The sequence below is a fragment of the Malurus melanocephalus genome, unplaced genomic scaffold (genome assembly GCF_030028575.1).
Source record: "Malurus melanocephalus ecotype Western Australia unplaced genomic scaffold, MMel_1.1 scaffold_298, whole genome shotgun sequence".
In the NCBI taxonomy this organism is placed as follows: domain Eukaryota; kingdom Metazoa; phylum Chordata; class Aves; order Passeriformes; family Maluridae; genus Malurus; species Malurus melanocephalus.
Genome location: NW_026623530.1, coordinates 150,415 through 177,216, shown reverse-complemented (window position 1 = coordinate 177,216; position 26,802 = coordinate 150,415). Strand labels below are relative to the sequence as shown.

The window sequence follows — 26,802 nt, the reverse complement described above, 5'->3', positions numbered from 1 at the left end:
GGGGGGGGCGGGCCATGCTGCTGCTGCACATCTAGACCAGCAGTTCTGCAATTATCTCAATGAGCTGAACTTTCACTCTTTGTCCCCTGCAGTCCTTGTCACCCGGGAGGATGACTTCAACAACCGTCTCAACATCCGAGCCAACTTCAAGGGCTGCACTGCTCTACACTATGCAGTTCTGGCTGATGACTACCTGACAGTCAAACTGCTGCTGGATGCAGGTGAGTTTTCAAGTTCCACTCAGCTCATGGGCCAGTAGCTCTTCTGAGTCAGCCCATCCCACAGAACTGTCAGGCTTCGACCCAGGCCGCAGTCTGTCACTGTCACAATTTGGTGTGATATGCTGTTTGCTTTGATCTGTTTACTTTTTAGTTTCTGTGTTCCCATTCATCTCCAGTGTCTTTTTCTCATGTGCTTTTGATGGCTCTTCCCATCTTAGTCATTGAGTTTTCCCTTTCCTCCTGCAATTTAGCAGCCAGAGAATCATAGAATACTGGAATGGTTTGGGTTGGAAGGAACCTTGAAGATCATCAAATTCCAACCCCCTACCATGGGCAGGGACACCTTCCATTAGMTCAGGTTGCTCCAAGCCCYRTCCAATCTCGCCTGGAACATTTCCAGGGATGGGGCAGCCACAGCTTCCCTGGGCARCCTGTGCCAGGGCCTCACCACTCTCACAGCCAAGAATTCTTTCCCAATATCCCATCTAACCCTGCCCTCTGGCAGTAGGAAGCTGTTCCCCCTTGTTCTGTCACTCCAGGCCCTTGTCCAAAGTCCTTCTCCAGCTCTCTTGGAGCTCCTTTAAGCCCTGGCAGAGGCTCTGAGGTCTCCCTGGAGCCTTCCCTTCTCCAGGCTAAACACCCCCCAACTCTCTCAGGCTGTCTCCAGAGCAGRGTGACTTCAGCCCTTTAAGAACCTCTGTGACCTCCTTTGGCTTTGCTCCAGCAGCTCTACACCCTTCTGATGTTGGGGGCCCTGCAGCTGAACTGGGTGCCCCAGATGCCTGCACTGATTTCTTCTTAGTATTTGATTATTTCCCTCTTGCAGTATTTATTCAGCTCATCTCTCTCATCTCATATCCCTGATGTCCCTTTGTGGAATGGAAGAGTCCCCACAATACCAGTAATGGATCTGTGTGTATACAAGGCACAGGATAGGTGCTGGTACCCACACGAAATGGTGGACACTCAAGTACTGTTGGCACTGGGGCAATGCAGCTCTTGTGAGAATTTGTAGGAATTAGCTTGTGCAGATACTGGTCCTTCTAGTTAAATCACAGGGCCCTTCTCCTCATGGATTCTGCTTCACTCTCCTCTCTTGTATACTCACCTGGGCAGCTTGTTCAGTGCTCAGCTGTCTTCATAGGGAAAAAGCTTATCGGCACTAGTGGAGTAGAATGAGAAGATGCATTTAGCCAACAGAATAGGGATGTGCTGCCATGACAACGGTTTTTATATGTACCCTCCTGCTGCTCCTTCTGGGATGATATTTGTGACTGTTGTGCTGTTCTCCAGAGCTGGCATCTGCTTAGTGTGTACCTGCACCTGCACAGTGTTTTTACCTTGTTCCTCAGACCACCAAGCTGGTCCATAGTTCTGCTTCCCTCCATCAATTTCAACAGCTCTCCTCCCTGCAACGTCCCCAAGGTCACCTGGAGATGAGCCAGCTGCAGCAATGCTGTGCCTGCCTCAGGTGTGRGCTGCCAGCAGCCTCTGCCAGATGCAGCATCAAGTGGCCACCTGTCCCAGCCTGGCCCTGCCAGAGACAGGCTCACTAGAGTCTGGCTGACCAGTTGCTGATTTTCATAAAAATTTGAGGAATGTTGTAGTCTTCATGGTGTGGGCATGTCAGAAGTTAATTCTAGGCAACCAGACAAGTGCATAATGGTATAATGTGCTCACATAAGGCTCATTCCTTAAGAAAGCAGCTAAAAAGATAATGGAAAGTAGCATCTGTGATGGCTAAACATCCCCAGAAGGGATGGGGAAAAGTAATTGTGGCAACATTGAACCTTGATACTCATCTGTACTATGTGCCACAAACAGAAAAAAAAGAGTGAAAGGATGCGATTCTGTAGCACTGAACTCCAGGTCAGGGTTTCTCTGAGAGCCTTGCAGTTACCAGAACCCCAGCTTCTGGACATAAATTAACCCAAAAACAAAGGAGCCAATGAAAGAAAATCTATTGCAAAGGCAAGGTTCCTTGGGAACGCTTTCAGGAAAGAGAGCTGAAAAAGCAGGCAGCTGCTCAGGAAGGTGTGGAACTGTGTGGACATGGTGGCTGGGAAATCCTCAGACAAAGATACTGGCCCACATGGGTCCATCACATTTTTCTGACATAGAAGCCCCACTCCATGTTYGCAGCACATGTGGGCATTGCATGAACATGGAACCTGGCATGGTCCCAGAGCATCTGACTTACTGCTTGTCTGTTGCATGGGCCAACGGCACGTGCTCAGTGGTCACTTGGCCATGGGCACTGACGGTCAGAAGGAACTCCTCCAACAAGGCCTCTGGGATCCCACAGTTGTGAGTGGGGATGCCCACAGGAGGAGTGGAGTGGAGAGTGGAGAGTGGAGAGTGGAGAGTGGAGAGTGGAGAGTGGAGAGTGGAGAGTGGAGAGTGGAGAGTGGAGAGTGGAGTGGAGTTGAGTGGGAGAGTGGAGAGCGGAGTGAAGAGCCGAGAGGAGCAGAGTGGAGAGCGGAGCGGAGTGGAGTGGAGTGCAGTGAAGAGTGGAGCAGAGCGGAGTGAAGAGCGGAGCAGAGCAGAGCAGAGTGGAGTGGACGGGCTTCATCTGCTTGAGCAAGGGGTTATGAATGCACAGACCTGGAACGACTTTCCAGGGGAGTTCAAGGGGCTCTGGGTTTGAAGTGCTGGAAAAGTCCTTGTCCACAGCAGTATTGGGAACAGATCTCTGCAGAGRTGGCTGCGCTTCTTGAGGCTGGAGAGTGTTTCACATACATCATGGTGTGGATCATAAMATTACARAATGGTTTGGACYGAACAYCCCCAGCTCTYGCAGCCTGTCTCCAGARCAGAGGGGCTTCAGSCATTGAATCACCTCTGTGGCCTCCTCTGGACTCAATACAGCAGTTAGTTYCAGGTCTCTYTTACACTGGACCCCAGMGCTGGAGGCAGCACTGTAGGTGGGGTCTCACCTGAGTGGGGCAGAGTAGGGCAGAATCATCTAGAGTAACATTTTCTGCAAAGATACCTGCTTCTCATTTCTGCCTTGGAAAGCCTCCTTTTGTGACACATATTATCAGTTGATTGAAAGTACCAAGGCAGCTCCTTGGTTACCCTAAGCACAGGTAAAAGATGGGTGCAAAATAAAGAAGTTGGCACTAAAGAATTTTTCCATTCTGAATAATCATTGTAAGGAGTAAGTCCAGTTTATTTCTCCAGCTGTGCCCTGCTTAGCTCTCCAAGTGCTGTTCSAATCCAGGCCACACTTCACAGAGGCAACTGTTCATTTTGTTCAGAGATGTTTCTGTATCTGTCCTGGAGCCACTRCCATCCTTGTGAATGGCCCTTTCTCTGCCTGGTGCCCACAGAGAGTTCTTTGTTTGTAGTAGAGTGTCTCAGCATGAAAGAACTCACTTGGATCTCAGAAAAAAAAAAGCATTTAACAATCTGTGGGACTGTTTGTTTGGGTACAAATGGAAGGATTGTGTGAAATCAAAGTGAAAATCCAGAATTTAGCCAGAAAATGTGACGGTCACTCATCACTGTTCCATCTTTAATCCAGCCCCACAGAAATCCTTCTGGATCAGGTTCAAGAGCTTACACTAAGAGTTCATTGCCAAGTGGAAATCCTTGTCTTGTGGAGCATGTCCCAGTTGCTCAGATCCTGGAGATAGCAATTCACCACTGGGAATCTCCATTCAGTGATGGTGTGAATGATCCTGTTGGAGCCCTGGTAGAATCCCAAGGCTGAGTTGGCAGTGTTCCTCAGATTAATCCCTGTTCACCATTCACAATACCCACTTAGCCTTTGCAGTCATGGTTAGGATGAGGATTTATGCGGATTATTTGCTAAAYGTAATAAACTTCCCCTTTCTGTCAGGTGGACTCTGAGCTGCTGGGGTGACAGCAGACCCTTCCCTGCCCTTTCAGCAAGTTTTGAGTGGTGGAGTTGAATTTGGGTGAATGACATGAGGATTTCATGGCATTCACTATGGGTGTTCCCCTCCTCCCGGTTCCATGGGATAACAAAGCGGGGATCCCTGCCTCCTTGTCGGTGTAATCTGGGATCAATACATTGCCGAAGGTCTTGGTGTGCAGATAGAACCCTGTTCAGCCCTTTGTGAGGGTAATGTCCCTATGCTGCCATTGACTTCGCGCACAGGATGGCTCCTGGTTGCTGACATGGAACAGGCTCYACTTGCTCCCCCCCTACACCTGCCTTTTACTAACTCTCCATATACTCTCCCTCTAACTTCCCTTGCYGCTGCCCTGCCCTCGGGCCAAAGCCATTAACCGCCCAGCCCCTCTGTGCTCCAACCACTTCCCTACGCCCCTGTTGTTTTTAAGGGAAGCCCCCTGCACTTGCCCCTCACCCCACGTCCCTAGCCTTTTGTGGCCCATTCAGTTACTCGCTTGACCCCTCCAGGACCTTATAGCCCTGTGGTCAGCATGTGTGTGACCAGCAGACCGCGAGACGAAGTGGCGGCTCTGTTGTCCTTTCGGGCAGTTGTTGGTGACATTTCACAGTCCCCTGACCTGAGGCGACACCATAAATATTGGTGTTTGGGGAAGGGGTGGGTAAGCGCTCCCATCCACAGAATGCACCAGTTGCTACTGCAGGCACAATCGATTCCAGGGATTTTGTGTTTGACTCAGAGGAAGGAAGCAGGGTCGCCAGCTCACTGGTGACAGAAGTCTCCTTGTTTTAGAGGGAGCTTTTATTATGTCAGTATTTAAATGAAATARCCAGTATTAAAAGGTGTAGCTTTCTGGCCGTAGTGTAACCCTGCCATGGAGCACAGCCAACATCARTCACCCTTCTACATCTGGTTCTGCTCCAGAACCTCTTGTTAAAATGCATGGAGCCAGAGGAGTTCAGGCAGGCAGTGATTCATGTGTCCAGAGCAAGTCATGGAGATTGTCTGAGTGCTGGTGCCTCTCTGCTCTGGAGACAGGCTGGGAGAGCTGGGGTTGTTCACCCTGGAGAAGAGAAGGCTCCAGGGAGAGCTTAGAGCCTGCCAGGGCCTAAAGGAGCTCCAAGAGAGCTGGAGAGGAACTCTGGATAAGTGCATGGAGTCACAGGTCAATGAAGGGATGGCTTCCCACTGGCAGAGGGCAGGGTTAGATGGGTTATTGGGAAGGAATTCTTGGCTGTGAGAGTGGTGAAGCCCTGGCACAGGACCTGTGGCTGCCCCATCGCTGGAAGTGTTCCAGACGAGGTTGGATGGGGCTTGGTCTAGTGGAAGGTGTCCCTGCCCGTGGCAGAGGGGTGGAATTAGGTAGGCTTTAAGGTCTGTTCAGCCTCATCGATCTTGTTAATTCTGTGATTCGGAGCTAGGACARCACTGCTGCTGCTCAGGGATTTGTGCTGTAGGTATATGACCCTTCTAGTATGAGACACTGTTCCCCTTTCACAGCCTTGTGCTGGGAAGAGTTGTCATAGCTGTGGCAACCTTTCAGTAAATTAGCATTACACTAGACAGCACAGAACAAGATGCTGCAGAAACTTACGTTGGAGCTTACAAAATGCGCAATCAGAATGTTGTGAGCACTTCCTCCTATATATACCTGAGAAACCACGCACAGGAAGAAGCATAGAAGCAAGGTTTCCCTGCTGCGTAGCAGCTCATTTTTCTTGGATTTCAAACTGTATTTTTAAGTGTTTTTCCAAGGTGTGTTTGGTGTGTGTGTCCATGCAGCAACAGATTATCTGAACTGTCATCTGCTGATGTGTGGAAGTGTTATTTTCACACCATTGTGTGGCAGTGCACTATTATGCTGCTGCACGTAGTTGGGTAGGATCTTGTATTTCCTATCCTTGCCTAAAAGTAGTACAATTCTTCCTTCAGAGGCTGATCCATGCCAACTGGTGGGAACTCCCCTCTCTCTATCCCCACTGCAGAAAMAGACACATGCCCTCCTGCCAAACCTGGGTAGGCTCCATATGTGTCCCATTCTCCCCAGTGCTGTCCTCATCCCCTGASTGTCCTGCTTTCTATTTTCCATCTTTAGAAATCATCCTCTCTTCTTCCTAGTTCCTCCTAGAGCCAGCACACAGGCTGACCAGGTTGTTGTGGCATTGCARTTGCCTCCTGCAATACATCCTTAGTGGAATCACAGGATCACAAAATAGTTTGGRTTATAAGGGACCTTAAAGCCCATCTCATTTCACCACACTGCCRCGGGTAGGGACACCTTCCAGTAATCAAGGTTGCTCCAAGCCCCATCCAACCTGGCCTTGAACATTTCCAGGGATGGGACAGCCATAGCTTCCCTGGGCAACCTGTGCCAGGGCTTCACCACTCTCACAGCCAAAAATTCCTCCCTAATACCCTATCTAACCCTGCTTTCTGTCAATGGGAAGCCATTCTCCCTTGTCCTTTTACTCCTTGCCCTTGTCCAAAGGTCTTTTTCAGCACTCTTGGAGTCCCTCATCACTAATTAGATGGGAAAGAGAGAGAGGAAGAAACAAACATACATTTGTGAAAACATTTTAGCTGAAGCTGCAATAACCTGGTCTGCTGAACTCGATTTGCTGGTAAATTTAGCCCAGTGCATTTGTTGGTAATGTTGTGCTCTCCTCTCCTCAGTCCAATGTAATTGCAGATCTTGTGAATAGGATGAGTGATGGGTAAACAAATTATGGAGCCAGCATTGCAAGGGATGGGCTTTGGACATCAGAAAGCAAAAGTGCTTGCCGTATTCTCTGGAAAAATCAGGTTCTAATTAATTGGGTTTGCATACTTCATGATATGTCTTAAGAGTGGTTTTGATTGCATCYCAGATGAAAAGGGTCCATTCTTCCAGAGGGAGAGTAAAGGATATCCCTAGAAACTGGTGGGCTTTTAGGTCCCCAGCAGCCAGTTCCTGGTGGTAGAGAGGAGATATATTTGATTTTAACACATCTTGAGAAAGTGACATTGAGGTTTTGCTGCAGTCAGCAGAGTTACCAGGGTGAACAAGAGCTCAGGGCAGAAYTCACTCTCTGGAACTCCATGAAAGGAGGGTGGAGCCAGGTGGGGGTTGGGCTYTTCTCCCAGATAACAAGCAACAGGAYGATAGGAAACTGCTTCAAGTTGTGACAGSGGARGTTTAGGTTGGATAAGGGGAAAATTTCTTCCCCAAAAGGGTTGTTCAGCCTTGACACAGGCTGCCSAGGGCAGTGTTGGAATCCCCATCCCTGGAGGGATTTAAAAATCTTGTGGGTGTGGCACTTGTGGACAGGGGTTAGTGGTGGCCTKGGCAGTGCTGGGAGAATGGTTGGACTCTATGTTCTGGAAGGGCTTTTCCAACCAAAAAAATTCTGTGAAACTGTTCTATGACTCTRTGACTCAGTCTCTGCAAACCACACTGTGCAGAGTGAGGCTTTGCACAACCTGTGTGGCTTCCTCCCATTTTTCCTTTGGAGTAGCTGGGACAAGGTTTAGCTTGCAAGCAGGTCAGAGCATACAAATGCAGCCACTGTGGATACAGCTGTTCCTGGGAATGCGAGTCACTGGGAGTCCCAATGGCTGGCTGGGCCCTTTTTGGCGAGTCACAGGCATGGTAGCTGGCCTGGGTGRTCTGTTGTGGAGGTTTGCTGCCCAGGCCAGCTGTCGTGCCTGAGTGCCTGACATCGTCTCTCCCTCTCCATGCTCGTATTTACAAGGGAATGTGATAAATTCCATATTGATTTCTTCTGTTGCACTGTAAATTTTGCAAAAGATGATTAAATAGTGCAATAGCATCTGCGAGTGCCGAGGCTCAATATGTTCTGGGCAAGTGTATCGATCCTTCGTCTGACCACAGCCAGTTCCACTCCCCACCATGCCAGACCAGTAATTAAAATCCTATGAAACTGGGATTTAGAAACCAATCATATCCCAGCATCRAGGCATCCAGCATCCCACCGTGGCGAGAGCAATAAGAGTCCAAGTGCTAGCACATTTCTGTCTGTGTTGAAGCACTTAGGATTAGTTTTCCCGTAGGGCAGGGGAGTAAATAGATCCCTCTTGAAGTGTTTCTGGGGACAAACTTGACAGTGACATCATGTTTGGCGTGAACGTAAGAGTTCTGCACACATGTATGTGGAGAGAGGGTGATGGGTATATGGGAAGAGGATGATTCTGTAGTTTCCTCTCTTTTACCTTATAAAACAAGAGTCAGGAGTCAGATGGATTGTTTTCACACACAAATGTCGAATGATCATATACCAACTTACACTCAGGTTCCAATAAAGCAAGAGTGAAAGAAGCACACATYTAAAACATTCATTCATTCATTCTTTCCCTATTTCTTTTACTGCAACTTTCCCATTTGCCATAGAATCAGAAAACTGTTTTGGGTTGGAAGTCAGCTTCAGGYTCATCTTGTTACAAACCCTTGCCATGGACAGGGATGCCTCTCACTAGATCAGGTTGCTCCAAGTCCTGTCCAACCTGGCCTTGATCTTTACCATTTATGGAGACTCACCCCCTTAGGCTGACTTTCAGCTTCTGATAAGGCTAAGAAGTCCTAGCTTTCATTGCTAAATCAGGGTCTTCTTCTAAATCCTTTTTTACCTGTGGGTTTTTTACATTTAACTTGCCAGAGCAAAGGCTTCATTGTCTTTTTGTCATCTCCCCGGGCTTGGACGGATGATGGYGTGGTTTATTCCTAAGATGCTAACTCTTCTTATGATAACAACTTTAATAAAAATCATGGGTTTCTTCAGTCTTTAGCATCTATGTTTCTGACAGTTACCTGCTGGTGGACTGCTGCTTTGTTTTTAGCAAGATCCATGTTTTTTRCTCAAGAAACAAAGCTCCTTGGCCCTGGATTCTTTGTTTTATTTTCTTGTGAGGAAGTTTAGSAAGTGTGGTGTTTAGGAGCTGACATTTGGAGAAAGCCTTTTGCTTTGTCCAAGGCTGAATTAAGGCTTGCACCTTGTCTTGGGAGGTTTCTGAATGCCAGAGCTCTGAGTCTCTGGTTCTTGCCAGTTTAATGATTTATTCGTGTTATGCTCTTTACCCTTGCAGTCCCTGGGCTAGTTTTCTGTGTGTTGCAGTGCCCTTCAGTCTCTCAGAGGGATGACCCTTGTGCTGTATTTTCCATCTTTAGTCAGACCATTTCATTCTGTACAAATYCTGTGTCACTGGCTCACACAATAACCTTTGTTACCTCTCTTTGTTTCCAGTCTTTAATACCTGACATCACCACTCACCAGTGAGGCTCAGTCCTGGTCTGCAGTCCAGTTTACATGCTGCTCARAATAGTGTTATACTGGGGAGAGTGACTTTATGCAATGGCTGTATTATATAGGTGCAGACTGTTATCTCCTCCCAGGTAACAAGTGATAGATAGGACAAGAGGAAATRGCCTCAAGTTGTGCCAGGAGAGGTTTAGGTTGGATATTGGGAAAATTCCTTCTCTGAAAGGRTTGTCCAGCCCTGGCACAGKCTGCYCAGGGCAGYGGTGGAGTCCCAATCYCTGATGGGATTTAAAAGCTGTGTGGGTGTGGCACTTGGGGACATGGTTAGTGATGGCCTTGGCAGTGCTGGGAGAGTGGATGGACTTAATTAATGGTCTCTGAGGGCTTTTCATACCTAAAATGTTCTGTGACTCTGTCCTCGTTGAGTGACTCTGTCCTTGTTGGCTTTACACTGGGAGAATGTGTAATTCCCCTGACTTTCCTGTCTGAAATTGTGCTGTGTTCTGTGCTGGAGAGCTGTCCAAGCACTTGGTTGCCAYTTCTGCCATACTGTAGCTTCTTGAGACCAAAGGAGGACAGACAGGAGATGTTGAACGTTTTGGCATCTTGTCTTCTCATACCATAGACCACTGCAGGCTACTGCTATTGCCCAGCTCATTTGCAGGCAGGACCTTCAGAGCAGCACACTGCTACAGGAACTGTCTCGTGCCAGTTCTGTGTTTCCACCCCCATTCCCTGGGAGCAGCTCAGGACCCAAATACTCAGCTGAGGGCTACCTGTGAGTGTGCCCAGGAGCAGGAGCTTTCTCACCATCTGGCTGTGCTATGAAACAAGGTCCTCGGGAGTCTTTCCTTGTCCCAGTGCTCAGGGCTTTCTCAAGCCGTGATATGTCCACTCTTTGGAGCAATATCATTCTCCAGTTGTCCAAATGAGGCTCCAACGAAGTGTGAGCCTTGTTCCAGATGCAGCAGGCTCAGATCTGCTGCTCTTCTGCCCTGACAGGATGAGCGACAGGAGCAGGGTCTCGGGGCTGCCAAGGGCACAGGGAGCATTACTGGGATGTTCCTACAAGTTCCATTACTGGGATGTTCCTACAAGTTCCATCTGTGCCCATTGGCACTCTCCTTTTCCTCCTGCCATGCCTCCCTTCTCTTGCGATTCCCATCTCTTTCCTGACATCTGTAGGGGACTCAAGTATGAGTGTCGGCTGCATCGCCAGCTCTATTGACAGTTATCCAGAATCTGAAGGAATTCAAGACAAATTGTTAAGAGGATGGAGTTAATAAAATTTGAAAAATTGAGGCCTGTCACTTCACTAAACTTTTTTCGATCCCACTGACAGAAACATATTTCCCCAATGAGTGACCTTCTGCAGCTGCTGCAGCGCCACAATGCTGGGCGGGTGCAGGGAGGGAACCCCCATGCTATTTATCAAATATTATCAGCCGGGGCCTCCTAATATGTGCAGGGAGGGCGGGAGGAGGCGACGAGCTTGCACAGCCCGAGGTGCTGCCCAGGTGTCCATCTCTAGCTATAGACAGCGAGTGGGAGGTGACAAATTGCCTTCTATTAAGTAGTGGAAGGTTGACGTCCCCTTGGCTAATGCTGCAGCCAGCCACAGGGTGGGAGAGGGCAGGAGAGGAGGTGGGGATGTGGAGTGGGGTCAGCCGGGGCACTGATGGACCAGTGGCCACTTTTACCTTCTATTAGCAAGCCAAGTGATACCGTTATTTATGGCAGCATAATATTTTATTGCTGCTGGTACTCGAGGTTGGAATCGACCAGTTATAGRAGTCAGGTTCTATCAATTATTGCAGCAATTAGTCAAGTCGTCAAAGCCATTAACAGGGGGATTAGGCCAATATTGGAGAGCCATTATTGATAGATCCAGGGCAAAGCCAAACAAACCCTCCATCGGAAATGAGAGCAAGCCTAGCCTCGAGGATGTCATCATTTGGAGAAGTCAGGAGCATGCCCCCCTGCTCACTGCACAGACCCAGGTGGGGATCCCGCAGGGATCACAGGAGCACTGTCTCTTTAACGTATATGGAGCGGCCAGCCCCAGCAGTGTGTCATCTCACCTGTCTCAATCATATTCTTTATTTGTGAAGACAAGGYTTGCCATAGAAATTACTCCATGTCGAATGTTTATGGAGCACATTTTTCATTCTGTAAGCAAATATAGTTCCCTGATGCCAATGCCTAGAAATGGCTAATCTCTCCGGCTCCGCTCCCACAGACTCCCCTTACTTCATTCATCTCTTCTGATTGCTGCTCGCCGTTACTGAGCACTCCTGGTGCTCTGCGCTGTTTCACAGCTCAGAAGCAGCTTGGCCTGCCTCTGCCAGGGCACTTATCTCAGTCCCATGTTTCCAGCAGGATCACAAAATGGTTCAGGCCAGAAGGGACAACAGTGGAGTCATCTGGACCAACTCCCCTGCGCAGGCAGGAGCATATTGCACAGAATGGCAGTGGAAGGATTGGGATGGAAGAAGTCCCGAACCTGCTGAACACAGTTTTGGGCTCTTACTCCATCAGGCTGCTTTCCAAGGCTTGATAACTGGTGGGATGGTCAGTTTCAGCACCTGATGGGGGGGTTGGGATCAATTTGAAGGTGCATTCTCATAACTCTTGAGGTTAGGAGCTGTTTTGGGGTCTTGGAGTACATCAGTGTTAGTGATGAACCTCTGCCTCAGAGACAGCTCCTGAGATGCTGAGAGACAGAGATGAATCCTGAGACCTCATTAGCCCCTCTGGCTATTGCCCATTACCTCTGTCTCCTGATGTCACCAAGTTTCCCTCCATATACTTCCATCACTGCAACTGGACCAGTTTGACATGGTCAAATGCTGTTCTGCAATCCAATGTATCTAGGCAGGAGAGCTTTCTCTGTGTGCATCCGTTTCTGTAGTATGCCCATACAACTCACTCCGCCTCAGTCTTTGGGATTTGTTAACTTTTTTTAAATTAAACTCCAAGGAAAGATGATTTCCCTCCTGAAGTGCTCCAGGGGCTCAGTGGGACAGCTGGTCCACAGGCAACAGCCAGCTCCAACTTCAGCTCCAGCTTTCATGGGCAGCATGTCCAATCGAAGCTGTAAAGGTCCCATGTGGCTCCCACAGGACTGAGAGTGGGTGCTTTTGTGAAGACTGTGTTTCCTTCTGGTGACCATGTGCTCTCATCCTCCCTCAGCAGCTCTTCCCTGACAAGCCATTTGTTAGCAGTTACAACCCTTTTTCTTCCTCCCTGGACACCTSCTGGTTGTACATTCTCTCATTCTGATCCAGACACACTCCAGAGCAAAGGTTAGGAGGGGACACAGGATGTGCTTCCTGCTCTTTCTGCCCCAAGACTGAAATCTGAGCTCCTGATCTTAATMATTTCTTATGCCATCAGGTGCCAACCCCCTGCAGAAGAATGAAATGGGCCACACACCCCTGGATTACGCCCGTGAAGGGGAGGTCATGAACCTTCTGAGAGCATCAGAGGCGAAGGTAAGCCTGAGATTCCAGCCAGTTTGGGTTTCCTTTCCCAGTACAAAAACAATTTTAAAGAAGATGCACTTAACAGTTGTGTGGATGTGGTACGTGAGTTAGTGGTGGCCTCAGCAGTGCTAGGTGAGCAGCCAGATTCAATGATCTGAAAGCTCTTCTCAAACCCAAATCATTTTATGATTTTATGGTGCAAGCGATAGAAAAGCATCTTAGCACCCCTACAATTCCATCCTTTCCAAAAGAAGTCTGTAAAAATTAACAACATCATGCATAAGGGAAAAAACCCATTTCTGTAGTTTTGGTGGTTAAAACCCATTTTAACTCTGGCTGTGGCTGTGCCCTCCTGTTCCAAGTCACCATTTCTCACTCAGCAGTGACCTGCCCAGGACCAGTAACCCTGCTCTGTAACCCCTGGATGCAGTAAAAACCAGAGCCTGTTTTTACTGTATTTTCTGAAAYTCCTGGTCAAACAAGCAGAGCTGAGAATGCAGAGTCCAGCTGTGGCCTGGGATCCAGGTGTTCATGGGCACCAGTCTAAGGCAAAAGACACCATTTTCATGGTGGRGTTTCATCCTTTCAACCTCACAGTCTCCTCGAGCAGCTGGAGCACAATGTCCCGTTTGCTATAAAGAAGGAAAAGAAACACATTTGCCATCATGGTTCCAATAAAAATGCCAGGAATCAGTACATTTGCAGAGCAGTGGGCTACTAGACAGTGTGGGATCTGCAGCTAGATCTCAGGGATTTAAAATTCCTGGGCAGAGGCCTTGTTCAGTGAATTATCAGTGGCTAGGAGAGGCCATCACAGCAGTGACAAGTGATGCCTGATCCCTGGAAGTGTTCAAGGCCAGATTGGATGGGGTTTGGAGCAACCTGGTCTAGTGGAAGGTGTCCCTACCCATGGCAGGGAGTTGGAACTGGGTGAGCTTTAAGGTCACTTCAAACCCAAACTCTTCTGTGATGCGTTGTGAGCATCATCTCTCCAATCAGCACAGATCAGCTAGGACAGGGTACTCCCTGCATCCCAGMGAAGGGGCATTCCCTTKTYACCAGACMACAAGAGCAGGASCTGAGGCACAAGGGGACCAGGTTTGTTCCTGGCTGCAGAGCTCCTCTGACATTGTGCATCTCAGTGTGTGTTCTACAGGTTTGAAATTTTCACTTGCATGCTATAAACCCGAGGTTAAGAAATTATCCACAAATGGAGGATGAAGGTAATTAAAACTGTGTCAATTACTGTACTTAGGAGGTATTACCATTAATTAAATCCACCAGGTGTCAACTGCTGCACTGTTTGTGCTCACCTCTGTGAGCACAGAAAGTCATCACTCAGGCAGAAGTTCAAAACCACATTCCCCAGTGTTAAAACTTTGTCCTAAGTCAGGACAGAGTGATCTTTCCTCTGGGGCTCTCCATACTCCTTCCTGGCAAAAGAAATGCTGGACATGGCTGTCCTTGTGGACCTGATGGCTGCTTTTGTAGCCAGCAGCACTGTGTGGTCACTTGGGCAGCTCTGAGAGCAGGTTTTCATAAAATCATGAAGGAAGGAACCTTAAAGCTCATCTCATTCCACCCCACTGCCATGAGCAGGGATATCTTCTACTAGATCAGGTTGCTTCAGGCCCCATCCAACCTGGCCTTGCACACTTCCAGGGATGGGGCAGCCACAGCTTCCCTGGGCAGCCTGTGCCAGGGCCTCACCACCATCACAGGGAAGAATTCCTTCCCAATAGCCCATCCAACCCTGCCCTATGGCAGTGAGAAGCCATTCCCCCTTATYCTATCACTCCAGGCTCTTGTCCAGAGTTCTCCTCCTGCTCTTTTGGAGTCTCTTCAGGCCCTGGCAGGGGCTCTGAGGTCTCCCCGGAACCTTCCCTTCCCCAGGTGAATGCCCCTAGCTCTCAGCCTGTCTCCAGAGCAGAGAGGCTCCAGCCCTTAGACTACCTCCATGTTATCAGCTTCATTATCCATTATCCCTCAAGCATCCCTCCCAAGCATGGCTGCAATTGTGGAAAACACTCTGAGGGAACAAGTTCATGAGCACACCACCAGCAGAACCAAACCTTGGCATAAAACCTTCAAAGGGTGACAGTGTCTTCTACCTTACAGGAAAAAAAATTTGAAAGATTAAAGGAAAACAGGATATAAACTGATCAGCTCAGTAGATGTCAGGGATATGAGCTAAGCTGTGATAGCTTTGTGCAGGTCTGGAGAATGGCTCTTCCATAGAAAGGGCAAAATGGATCTTGAGGTAATTCTTGTGGGTTTAAGGAAAGGTTAAAATGAGCTTTCACTGCCCCRAGCTCCACATAGAAGGTTGTGCCCAGATAAACCAGTGGCCARTTTGCAAACAACGAAAAGAAACATTTTTCTCATGAAATATGCGTAAACTAGCAACCTGAGGATGTGCAGGATGGAAAAAGAAACACGTTGGGTTGCAGCTGGAGGCTTGTTTTCTTGGAAAGATCTATCAGAGGTGACTCTTGGGAGTGGGATAAAGTGGACACCAGCTCCTGGTCAGGAGGTCTCACACTSCTGCTTCCAGAAGGGGGTTAAAGAAAGGGCAACTATGCCCTCTTCCTGGCTGAAATATTCCTTAAAAATCCTTCAGCAGAAACTGATGGAGACAGGGGAGGTCACCAGATGGGTCTGACAGGGTGCAAAGAGGAGCTGAATGGCAAAGATAGGCTTGCAAGAGCCAAGCTCAGTCCAGGGACTGCTACCCCTCCAATGACAAAGGAAAGATAAGAGTTTCAAGGGCTTCTCCCTCCCTTTTAGTCATAGATACAGGAGAGCTTATTTAAATTTCTTCAGACTGTTTAGCCCTGGGAGCCAGCTCAAGAGTCCTCAACACCAGGCAAGTGTGTCTTAGCTCAGGAAAAACGCACACAGAGTTCTGGTTTGTTTTTTTTTTAAAGAATAGAGGAAATCAAAATAAATTAAAAATACATATGAAAACCCTTGTTATTCTGTCACAAGGATATGTAAATAAAATCTATGGGATATGTCCATCCTGTAATAGTTCTGCCTATTCATTCTCTAGCAGTGATTAAAATGAGCAATAAATTCTCAAAGACTCTCAGTGGAATGCAGCTGCTGGGGAGGATGAAACCCCGGGAGCACCAGTTCCCCCCCAGCTGAATATTCATCACAGGCTGGCTTGGCAGTCTGGTGGTTTATATACAAGTACAATCATCTTCCTCAGGAACAGCTCTAGAGATATATTTCCTTTCTCTCCTTCAACTATTACTTAAGCATAAAAGCTAAGACAAGTTTCAGACTGTTCAGGGCAGGTTTCCTTGCTGGTGCTGGGCTCGAGAGAGCATTTACCCAGMAGATAACTCTACCTCTCCTGTCCTTAAAGAGTTCCATTATTTTATTCTCTGCTTTTCTTCCTTAAAACAACGTGTACTGGCAATCCAGAAGTCCTCTGTGTTCTGGGCTGATCCTACAGCGTGGGCAGCAGGGGAGGTGGGGATTCTGCCCCTCTGCTCCAGTCAGGTGAGTCCCCACCTGCAATGCTGCCTCCAGCCTGGGGCTCCCAATGTCAGAAAGATCTGGAGCTGCTGGAGTGTATCAGAGGAGGCCATGGAGCTCCTCTGATCTGGAGACAGGTTGTGAAAGCTGGGGGTGTTCAGACTGGACAAGAGAAGGCTCCAGGGAGACTGTTGACCCCTTGCCAGGCCTAAAGGGGTTCCAGGAGAGCTGGAAAGGGACTTTGGACAAGGGCCTGGAGTGACAGGATAAGGGGGAATGGCTTCCCACAGCCAGAGGGCAGGGTTAGATGGGATGTTGGGAAGGAGTTCTTGGCTTTGAGGGTGGTGAGGCTCTGGCACAAATTGCCCAGGGAAGCTGTGRCTGCCCCATCCCTGGAAGTGTTCAAGGCCAGGTTGGATGGGGCTTGGAGCAGCCTGGTCTAGTGGAAGGTGTCCCTGTCCTTCACAGTGGGTTGGAATAGGGTAGTCTTTAAGGTTTATTAAGGTCCCCCTGCTGTGACTCCATGACTGCCATTTGCACCCCAGTGACAGGCAGACACTTGTTACCACCTGCCRAAGCACCAGATGGAGTCCTACTCTTTTTAAAAATTAAGATTTGTGATGCTCTTGGCCTCACATCAGGAGAACCTCTTAACCCAGATGAGTGCAGAAGTCTAGTTGCCTCCAACATAAGAGCAAACCACTGCTCCCTACATTGCTCTCCAAGCAGGTAACACCATTGTGCTCCACTTAAGTGCTGGTGCTGACCCAGACAAGTTTCATCAGGAGAATGGCAGATCAGCTGCCAGAGGGTGAGGACATGGTCCCCACCAATACCATTGCACACCACAAAGCAAGGAGGTAGGAGCAGTTAGATGTGTATGGAGAGAGGAACAGATGAGAAAGGAGGGGAAGTTTATGTCTTGCKTAAAGTCCAGGATTCGTGTGGCATTTTCCTGGAGGTTCTGTCACAGATGGATCTAAAATGTGTTTTTCTTGGTGTGTTTTCTTGTCCYGGTGTCCCCTGCACAGTGTGAGCTCAGGCAGACACTCAAGATGCTTCCAGGCCAGCAGTGTGACCCAGCTAGGAGCTCACTGATAGCACTTCAGGCCCAGTGAGTAGCTTGCATGAGGGCAGGGCTCTCCAGAACAGATCCTGAGCAGAAAACCATAGTGGGACAGCATGAAGAAAGCTCTGACACTGGTCTTTTACCCATGAAAGGGACTTTCTTCCTACCCAGAACTTGTCAATTTTCCAAGGAGGGAGGGAGAGGGCATTGAAGAGGTGTCCCTTCCTTCTCTWCCTGCACTTCTTCCCCACTCTCCATAAACCCATGGGAATCGTTGGGTGTGCTAACATCACTGATCACATCGTTGCACCTTCCAAGAGGCCAGAGAGGAGGGGGAGAGGAAAGATTTGTTAGAATCCTAGAGAAAGACACAGATGTATGGTAAGATGGTACCCAGTGCTGGGGGAATCTGTGCAGGCAGAATGTCTGTCCCAGAGTTRCTCCACTGGGATCTGCAGGGAAGTTATTGCTCTGTGTGAGAATCAGGGCTGATGGCATCTCTGTTACACGTGAGACTGATAGCACTGGCTAAAATTGGATTGTTTKCTATTTATTGTTTTTTAACTTATGTCAGAATCACTGCTAGCCCCGGCTCCAGCAGCTGGATCCTGCTGCTGCTTTGGCACCTGCCTTCTGGCTTTGTTAGAGGGTGTTTCCCCATAGTGAGGTGGGTTCAATGACAGGGACCGTTCTGTGGGTGCAGTTACTCATTTGGCAAACCCCATGAGCTCTTTGTGTTCTGTCCTCAGCTGAGTTTGACTTCAGGGGATGGATCTTTCCAAGGCAATGGTCTCAGTGGGGAATGGCCAAGCTCAGCTTTTGGCAGGACGGGTGCTCAGCWGCACTTTCTAAAGATCTTAGAATCACAGAAGGGTTTGGGCTGGGACTTTAAAGCTCACATGATTTCAACCCCMTGCCATGGGCRGGGASACCTCTCACTCGACCASGTTGCTCCAAGCTCTCTCCAGCTTAGCCATAGACACTTTCTGGAATGGGGCAGTCACAGCTGCTCTGGGCARTCTGTGCCAGGGCCTCACCACCCTCATTCAGTTGGGACTTTCTTCCCAAAATCCTATCTAACCCTGCCTTCTAGCAGTGTGAAATCATACCCCCTTACCCTGTCCTCCAGGCCCTTGTCCACAGTCCTTCTCCAGCTCTCTTGGATGTAAGGCACAGTGATACTCTGCCATCCCTGCAGGATCTGGTTGGAGTCTTTGAACAGGAGGTGTGTGGAGGGTAGGAAGACAAATCTAGGTAGAATAGTCATGGCTTTTTTTTCCCAAAATAAACAGCTCCTAGTGGTTAAGAGGTGGTGAGCAGTGCCGTTGTTCCCTCTGTGTCACCAGTACAGAGGTAGCACAGGGTCTGGTCTCMCATCAGCAAAGCAGGATCCACATTCCCACTCACCTCAACCTYCATCCACAACAGATTCAGAAATTTTCTCTTGCTGGCGCTGGTGCATCTAGACCAAACTGCATCTGCTGCTCTGGCTCCATGTCGGGGAGATCCCCATGCAGGCCTCTGATGTCTGTGTACTGACCCAATGCTCCATAAAGTTTTTGATCCCTATGTTTTCTTGCGTTCACAGTTCCAGGAGGAGCAGCGCAGGAGAGAGGTRGAGGAACGGCGGAGATTCCCACTGGAACAGCGGCTAAAAGAGCACATCATTGGTCAGGAGAGTGCCATAGCCACAGTGGGGGCAGGTAGGACCCTTCACATGCCACTGACTCTGCCCTCCCACACCTTCTTGACAGGGAAGACAAGCTGCTCTCTCGAGCCTTATTCTGAGGCTGCCCCTGGGCAGGTCTGCAAGGTTGCTGGGGGACTCACAATGGATGGCCCATCCCTGGAAATGTTATAAAGCCAAGCTGGATGGGGCTTAGAGTGACATGGTCTAGTAGGGGRTGTCCCTGCCTRTGGCAGAGGGTTGGAATAAGATCAGCTTGAAGCTCCCTCCCAACACAAACCATTCTGTSATTCCATGAAATCAAGGCTCCAGCAAGCTGGACTGGGTTTAATTTGCGAGTCCAAAGCTCTGGCTCYTGTCAATAATTCCTGACACATTCGTGCATCCCAGTTAATGCCTGAAAATGGGACAGCAAAACAAGAGCTGTTGAGGCCAGGGCTGAACCACAAGGAACATGTTGTCAGAAACACAAACCCAATGCCTTTAGTTAACAAAGAGGAGCCCGGTGTGAGTTGGGAGCCAGGAAGGAGCTGGGAAGGAGYCTACACTCCTGCAAAGACAACAGCCACCCTGTGTGTTCAGAGAGCGGCTGTGCCTGGGGGCAGCAGCCCCAGCTAATTGGGGARCTGTGATTAATGGGCAGTGCCTGTTCCTGACACAGGTGGTGTTTCTGAGCATTAACGTCCCTGCCTTTATGGAGGTTTTTCTTATTGAATTATAGGGAATGTGCTTGATACCCCTGCAGCCTCGGGATATTGGACCAAAAGGTAGCAGGAGACTCTCTGTCCCCTCCTCCCCTCTTCGCTTCTGCCCTGGGTTTTTTTTTCTGTTTGTTTTCTTCCCAGAAGGATGAATTTCGAGACAGGACTTTTTCTCAAGCACTTCCTTGCTATCTTTRTTATTTATTTTTTTCCCAGCTGATTTTCCAGCCACTTTGTGGACCCTACATCTCTCCACTCTGCCCTTGCCGCTGCCATTTGCTGGCAAGCAGTCCTGCCACATGCCATATCTTCAGATTCACTCGCCTGGCTGATATGTTTAATTTATAACTGGTGCCTTAATTGAATAATTGGATTTAATTCGTCACTTGGTGCATGATCCAAACAGTCTCCAGAGGGGCTTAGCCAGGAATACAAAGAGAACGTGTGATCTGGGGTTAGAAGCACAGGTCTGGGGCAGTGGGGATAGAATGGAATCACAGAATCATGGAATCATTTAGAAAACCTGTCCAGCTGTTATCCGAGCAACCCCGTGCAAGGGGTGCACCGCAAATGCAGGTGGGGAGCTCACTGCAGCCACAGCCCCAACAGCATGGCATCACTTCCACAGAGGGAAAACTCTTCCCTGTTGCCTCCACAAGATACATGCAAGTGCTGCAGCACTCATTTCTGCTRTGTGGAGCAGGACAGGACTGGGAGAAGGTGAATGATGGTTAACTGGTGGTAACTGGGCATCTCCCAGGGCACAAGGTTTCTACCAGTGCCTGACTGGGTGATGATGGGAGGCAGCTTGGTCGTCCCCCTCGATGGGTGTAGATGTTTGATTCATCTTAACAAAATCTCCATTAAATATTCCATCTCCTGACATCAGAAACAGGCAGGTCATTGCTGCCATCTCAGGAGCTGCTGGGAATTTCTAACTGTACAAGCAAATGAGCAGCTAAAAGGCTTAGGGTTGTGTTTCCAGGCACTTCCATAAACGATTGTGCTCTGGATCTGGTTAGGGCTGATTTGCCTTTTCACTGGAAGATGTGGAGGCAGAAGGGATCAGCAGCATCTCCTTTCTGAGGTTATAAGCTAAAGGAAGCATTTTTCCCAAGTGTATACATGTCTCTTTGTTTTGTGGTTTAATATCACAAATATGCCAGGGAAAGAATACCCTTTTTATATGGATATACCATGTTTGYCAGTCAGTGCTCACTTAGAGGTAGGGTGGCTGAAACCCACCACTTCTCTTTTCAGGGGTARTAAACCTTGAGGATTGAAGCAATCTGTTCCAGCTCTTCCTGAAGTTGAATAAGGAGGAAGGAAAAGTGTTGTTTATTTCATAGTGATTTTGAAGAAAGATTAGTGTAGAAAAATCTACATTTTRATGATAAAGTTCCAAATTTTGAGCAGCTATGATGTTTTGAAATCAGTCAGTGTTTCAAAGCTGTATGAAAGTGGAATATCATCCAGGAATATCAYCCTGCTCTGGTCCAAAGGRAACTGGGGTTGTTTTGGACAAAATRGGATGCTTTATGAGGACTGGTTTTTGATGTGTGTTGCTGCCTGCAGGTCAGGTGAAACTTTGCAAGGACACGGCTTTGGTCTAATTTGGGATTCCATAACCCTGAGCCACCAGCAGCAGGGTTGGAAAAGAGCTTCTTTGGGAATGCTGTGGACCCTGGAGCAYCAATGCAGAACCTGGATGGAGGCAATGATCCTATGGCGGGTTTGGCCCCGGAGCCTTCACCCCGCAGTACCCCGAACCTGGACCGGCCAAGGAGCCCTGCGGAATGAATTGATTTGATAAATGGACATTTATTACACTCACAAATTGGCTGAAACCAATTTCAGTCACATCAAGTGCTGATAACTGCTGGGGTATTGATTTGTGTAAAGTAATACAGTGAATTTATCAGTTCAATAGCAGTCTGAAGGGCCTCTCGGAGATGCAGGGCTGCAGTCACACTGTTACAGATGGACAAAATAAAGCGAGAGCACAGCAGCAATGCCAGGAGCAGCTCCACAGAAGAAGGCCCCAGCATCATCATCATCAGACTCTTGTTTTGGACAGCAGGGCTGAATGTCTTAATGAGATTTCAGCACAGCAGTGTGACCTCCCTCCTGGCATTTATTTATTTATTTATTTCTGCCAGGAGGAAGGAAGAGGGCAGTGTTCCCAGAGGCAGAGCATGGATTTCATGCTTGGGTGACAATGAAGAGAGGTCAGCGTAGCCAGCAGCTGCTTTGGGAGTGCAGACTTCAAGGAGAAGAGTGCTSCTGTGGCTTTACTAGCTGAGATTTTCATCCTTGGAACTAGCACTGATGGTTGCTGTGGCCTGGAATGGGGCTTTTGCTCCTCTTGCTGAAGCTGAATTCTGTATTGGACAGCCTGGGAGCGCCTCCTCCAGCCACAGTGGTGGAACCTAGAGAGTTGGTTCCCTTCCCTAGGGATATCCAGATTTTTTCAGCTTTTTCAGACCTCAAGAGTGCTGTGTGCCAGAATAGCTCATCATTTTATGGCTGCTTGTAGAAAAGCATTTACACTTTATCACTCTGATTAACCTGCAGACTGGTGATGATGGAATGGTTTGAGTTAGAAGGGACCTTAAAGCCCATTTCATTCCAACTCCCTGACAYGGACAGGGWCACCTTCCATGTAACTACAGCAGGTTACTCTAAGCCCAGTTCCAGCCTGRCCTTCCAGGGATGGGTCAGCTCTTGGCAACCTGTGCCAGTGCCTCACCACCTTCAYAGGGAARAATTTCTTCCTAAATACGATGCTCAGCATCTTCCGACAGGGATCACATGCTGAATCTCAATCTCTAACTTAATGGTAGTTTTTTATGGGGTGCTTTATATCCCTGGAGTTGCTTTGAGCATTTATCMATAAACTCTGGCATCCTGCTACAGAGGGGAGGGAAAGAAGACAGCACTTAACCCCRCTGTCTTTGGACCCTGAATGTGCTGACCCTGTGAGTGGTCACTCCATGTCCCAAAGCAGAAGTTTATTACCTTTATTACCATTATTATCTTAGCTGAGATAGCTGCAGGAATTGTCAGTGGTTGTGTTACTCCCCATCAATTTTTATAAAATATCTCCACTCCAGGTATTTGACCTTTCGTTCACTGTTGTAGAGGGCTGAGAAGGAGCATGTGCAGCACTGGGAAGGGCACACAGAGGGATGCAGCACAGACCCTTCCCTGCACCTCCCTGTCAGTGGCAGAGCATTTTCTCCCTTTCATCTCCCATGGTGGCTGTTTCCAGGRGTAACATGGCCAGTGAGCAGCTGAAGGGCAGAATGGGATTCCCACCAGGCTTTGCCCAGGATTTTGGACAGAACCAGATCGCTGGCTGCAGCCAAGCTGGTCTGTTATGCTGATATGCCCAAGTAGGGTGAGATGGGGCCAGGCACCAGCCAGTGCTGCATCTGGCCCTSTGCCCAAGCTAATTGAACCTTGGCAGGAGTCAGGACTCATTAGCATGGCCAAAGGGACAGGTAATGTGTTTCACAGTGTTGGGGCATGGAATGGCAAGCTCTTGTAGTACTGGGCTCCAGCTCCCACTAAATGCACAATCCCAGCACTCGATCCCATTTCCAAAGGGGTTAGAACTGATGGTCTTTAAGGTCCCTTTCAACCCACACCCTTCTATGATTGCGTGATTCTACATGCCCTGCATTTAAGGCTAGATTGGTCTTTATTTGATATTTGGGCTGCGATGCAAACCTTCGCCTTCATCCTGAGCTACCACTGCCTTTTGGGGAGCCATTCTGGCTTTCCCTGCAGACTTTACAGGGATTAGGAATTCAGTCCCACATTCTTCCTAAGTGGCTGCAGTGGTTAATCACCCTCGTTATTAAAACTGTTCTGCTTTATTTGTAGTTTGATCCTCTCACTCCAGCCCCTGGAGCACCTTGATTTTCTCTGTAGYTGAGAGAGTTTGGTGCCTTCTTGGGGAGATCCTTAATGACTGTGGTCAGGTCACTCCTCACGCTCCTTGTCACTAACCTCAGATCATTGATTTGTTCTTGCATTGAGGCTTTGCTCTTGCTTGCCTAATCCTCACTGGTACTGCTGGCTCCCACACTACCTAGGTCTGCTGGAATGCAAACATGGGCTCTGAGGAGCTCAATTTCATGCAGGTCTTGCAGCTCCAGATTCCCATGAGACCCCTTCATGCAGCTATACAATCCAGCTGCTGGAATATCTCACCTGAGCTGCTGCTGTTTAACATCTTCCCAGTGTGTTATGCTGGCAGAGGAAGCATTTCCCTGTCAGACTGTAGGCTGTGACATTCCATTTCTTTTTATATGCAAAATGGAAATATTGTGTGAATATTTTTCTAAGCAACTTTTTTTTTTACRTGTAAAATGGCCCTATTTATTTTCCATGTCAGTTTGCTCTCCTCTGCAGGAAGAGCTCTTGGCATGCTGTGCCTAGGATGCCTTTTTCTAGGTGTCTTTTATTTTCCATACCCCATCAAGAAAAGGGTTTTATGGACTGACTTTGAGATTGAATTTAAGAATTCCCCAATTTTAAAGGCCACTCTCATGCTCTTCTGCTAGCTCTGGCAAGAAAACCAACTCACAGTTCCCCACAGAGCCAGCCAGTGACTTGTTCCAGGTAGACAGGGGGTTGAGGCACAAGGGCAGAGGCTGGGACCCAAGATAGTGGCCAGAAGGAGATGAGGGAGCTGTGTTTTKGGGGTGACAGTCACAAAGAGAAGTGGGTTTATTCTTTCTTGGCTTTATTCCTGCCTTTGCTGTGGACACCACTAAAAGGCAGCAGAGGCCAAGCTTTGCTGTGCTAGTGTGCAGCAGCATTCCAAGATCTTTAAGCCACAGCTCTCCCAGTGCTTTCCTTCTGCTCATCCCACCTCCAGTGCTGCTATTTTCACCTGCCACCTTCAAATTCCTGTCAGTTATAATTTTTGGGCATCTTGCCATTTTCATGCCTTGCTTCCTGATGTGCCACATCCTGGGTTTGGCTGGATCTGGGAGTACCATGCACCGATCATGAGASCTTGCTGGGTCTGAGTCTGTACAGTGCATGTTCTCTCTTACAGAACACCTTTCAGGATTTCATAGGCAGGAATAATTCTGTGTAAGAGCTGGATTGAAATACTGTGGATAAAGCAGAAAGGCTGGGATGTCAGTTAACCTCTCACATTGATTTAGAAGYTGGTCTGATCCAGGGCAACCAATTCTGTGTTCTAGAGACCAGATCCACCCAGCAGAGGATGAGATTTGATCTTTTAGCCTGCAGTTCCTCCTCCTTCAACTAAGCTCAGTGCAGTGATGTCACTAGTTTGGTGAGCATGCTCACAAAACCTGGGGCTGCTCTGGGGGGCTATAGAGCACCTTAGGGAGCTGTGGGCACCCATGGTGGTAGGAGCCAACAGCCACTCTGCACAGCAGATCCATGTTTATCCTGAGAAAGGGCTGTGCTGGTCAGTCTGGGACTTTGGGAGGAAATCAGGGTTCTTGCCTTTTGTAAAATTTTCCACTGGTATCTCACCCGGGATGCACTTGGATGCTGCTGTCCARAGAGGCACTGAGATAATCACCACACTTTTCCTAATCCTTGCACCAGTTCAGAGCATTTGTGACCTTCAGCCACCTCCCTCTTCCCATTCCATGCCAGAAATCACCTATAAACCTCTATAAAACTGCTGGTTTTTTCCTCACAGAAAGGTTGTGCTTGGGAGCTGGCGAGGCAGCGTGCCTCTCCATCCCTCTGTCCATCCATCCATCCTTGTCCCCCCCTCCGCCATCTCCCTGGCAACGCTGAGTGCACATCCTGGAAAACTTTATCCGAAATCTGCTCTGGGCAGCTTTCCAAATCCATGCTAACCTTATTAGGTGTCTCTGGGGCCTTGGCTGGCTAATCAAATTAGAGAGCACTAATGGCAGGGAGGACTGGGAGTGGGTAGAGAGCAGTAAAACATAGTGTATACTTAGTGATAATTATACTTGCTTTGTGGCATTGATTTATATGCCTTCCCCCCTCTTTTTTGTTTTCATTGTCTTCAAATGCAGCTATTCGGAGGAAGGAAAATGGCTGGTACGATGAGGAGCACCCGCTAGTGTTTCTTTTCTTAGGATCATCTGGAATAGGTAATATTTGGGTTGTGGTGAGGGGGATGGAGAGCCCTGAGGAGAGGGGGTGGGAGCTGCTGCAGGACTGCAGGATCTGAATAAAATACAAGTTAAAAACATTGTCATCCTTCAGTGGGTCACCCATCCAGCAGGGTGACCACAGCTGGACACCGGCACACACAGCCACATCCAGCCTCATGCTGAGTTATCCCAGAGGACAATCTCCTTTCTGAGTCTCAAAAAGTGGCAGTTTTCAGAGTAAAAGTGTTATTTTAACAACTTTCCAGTGAAAACCCCTCTATTCCAGTGGGAATGGTGGGATAATAGTGGAAATTTGCTGCCTGCAAACTGAATCGCTGCTCGTCTGCACCTGTGGGCACAGATTGCTTTGGAACAACAGGATTTTATTGACACCAATAAGATTTGTCCTCCAGCACAATCAAATGCCACATAACAGCTGATCAGTCCATGAAATGGTCCAAATGACTTTTAGTTGTGGGAAAAAAAACCAACAAAACAGCTTTAAAGTAACTGATCTGTGACATTTGGAACAACCTCAGGGCTTTTCCTGCCTCCACTCTCTCCCGCAGGGCTCAAGAAGGTGCTGATGCTCCAGTGCTGGAGGGGTTAAGGGGCACAGGCAAGACCAAGCTCCTGCTGGAGAACAGTGCCAGGCCAAGCATTAACTTCAAAATGAATTGCTATGAAGCTGTATAAAGCCAGGATAAAATATTTTTGGTACTTCATTGCCCTGCTACAGCAGATCTGAAGGCTCAGGATGTAAATTATTGGCTCTTCCAATCCCATGGCCTTCCATAGAGGCTTTCTTTCCTTTCCTTTCCTTTCCTTTCCTTTCCTTTCCTTTCCTTTCCTTTCCTTTCCTTTCCTTTCCTTTCCTTTCCTTTCCTTTCCTTTC

At 48.4% G+C, this 26,802-nt stretch overlaps 1 protein-coding gene across 1 annotated transcript in view; it reads left to right on the top strand.

Moving 5' to 3' along the window:
- CLPB (ClpB family mitochondrial disaggregase) overlaps positions 1-26,802 on the top strand; it is a 72,120-nt gene that overhangs the window by 30,457 nt on the left and 14,861 nt on the right. The window contains exons 5-8 of the mRNA XM_057377003.1: positions 93-221; positions 12,751-12,848; positions 18,983-19,097; positions 25,827-25,904. Coding sequence (XP_057232986.1) covers positions 93-221; positions 12,751-12,848; positions 18,983-19,097; positions 25,827-25,904 — 420 coding nt within the window. The remainder of the gene's footprint in view (positions 1-92; positions 222-12,750; positions 12,849-18,982; positions 19,098-25,826; positions 25,905-26,802) is intronic.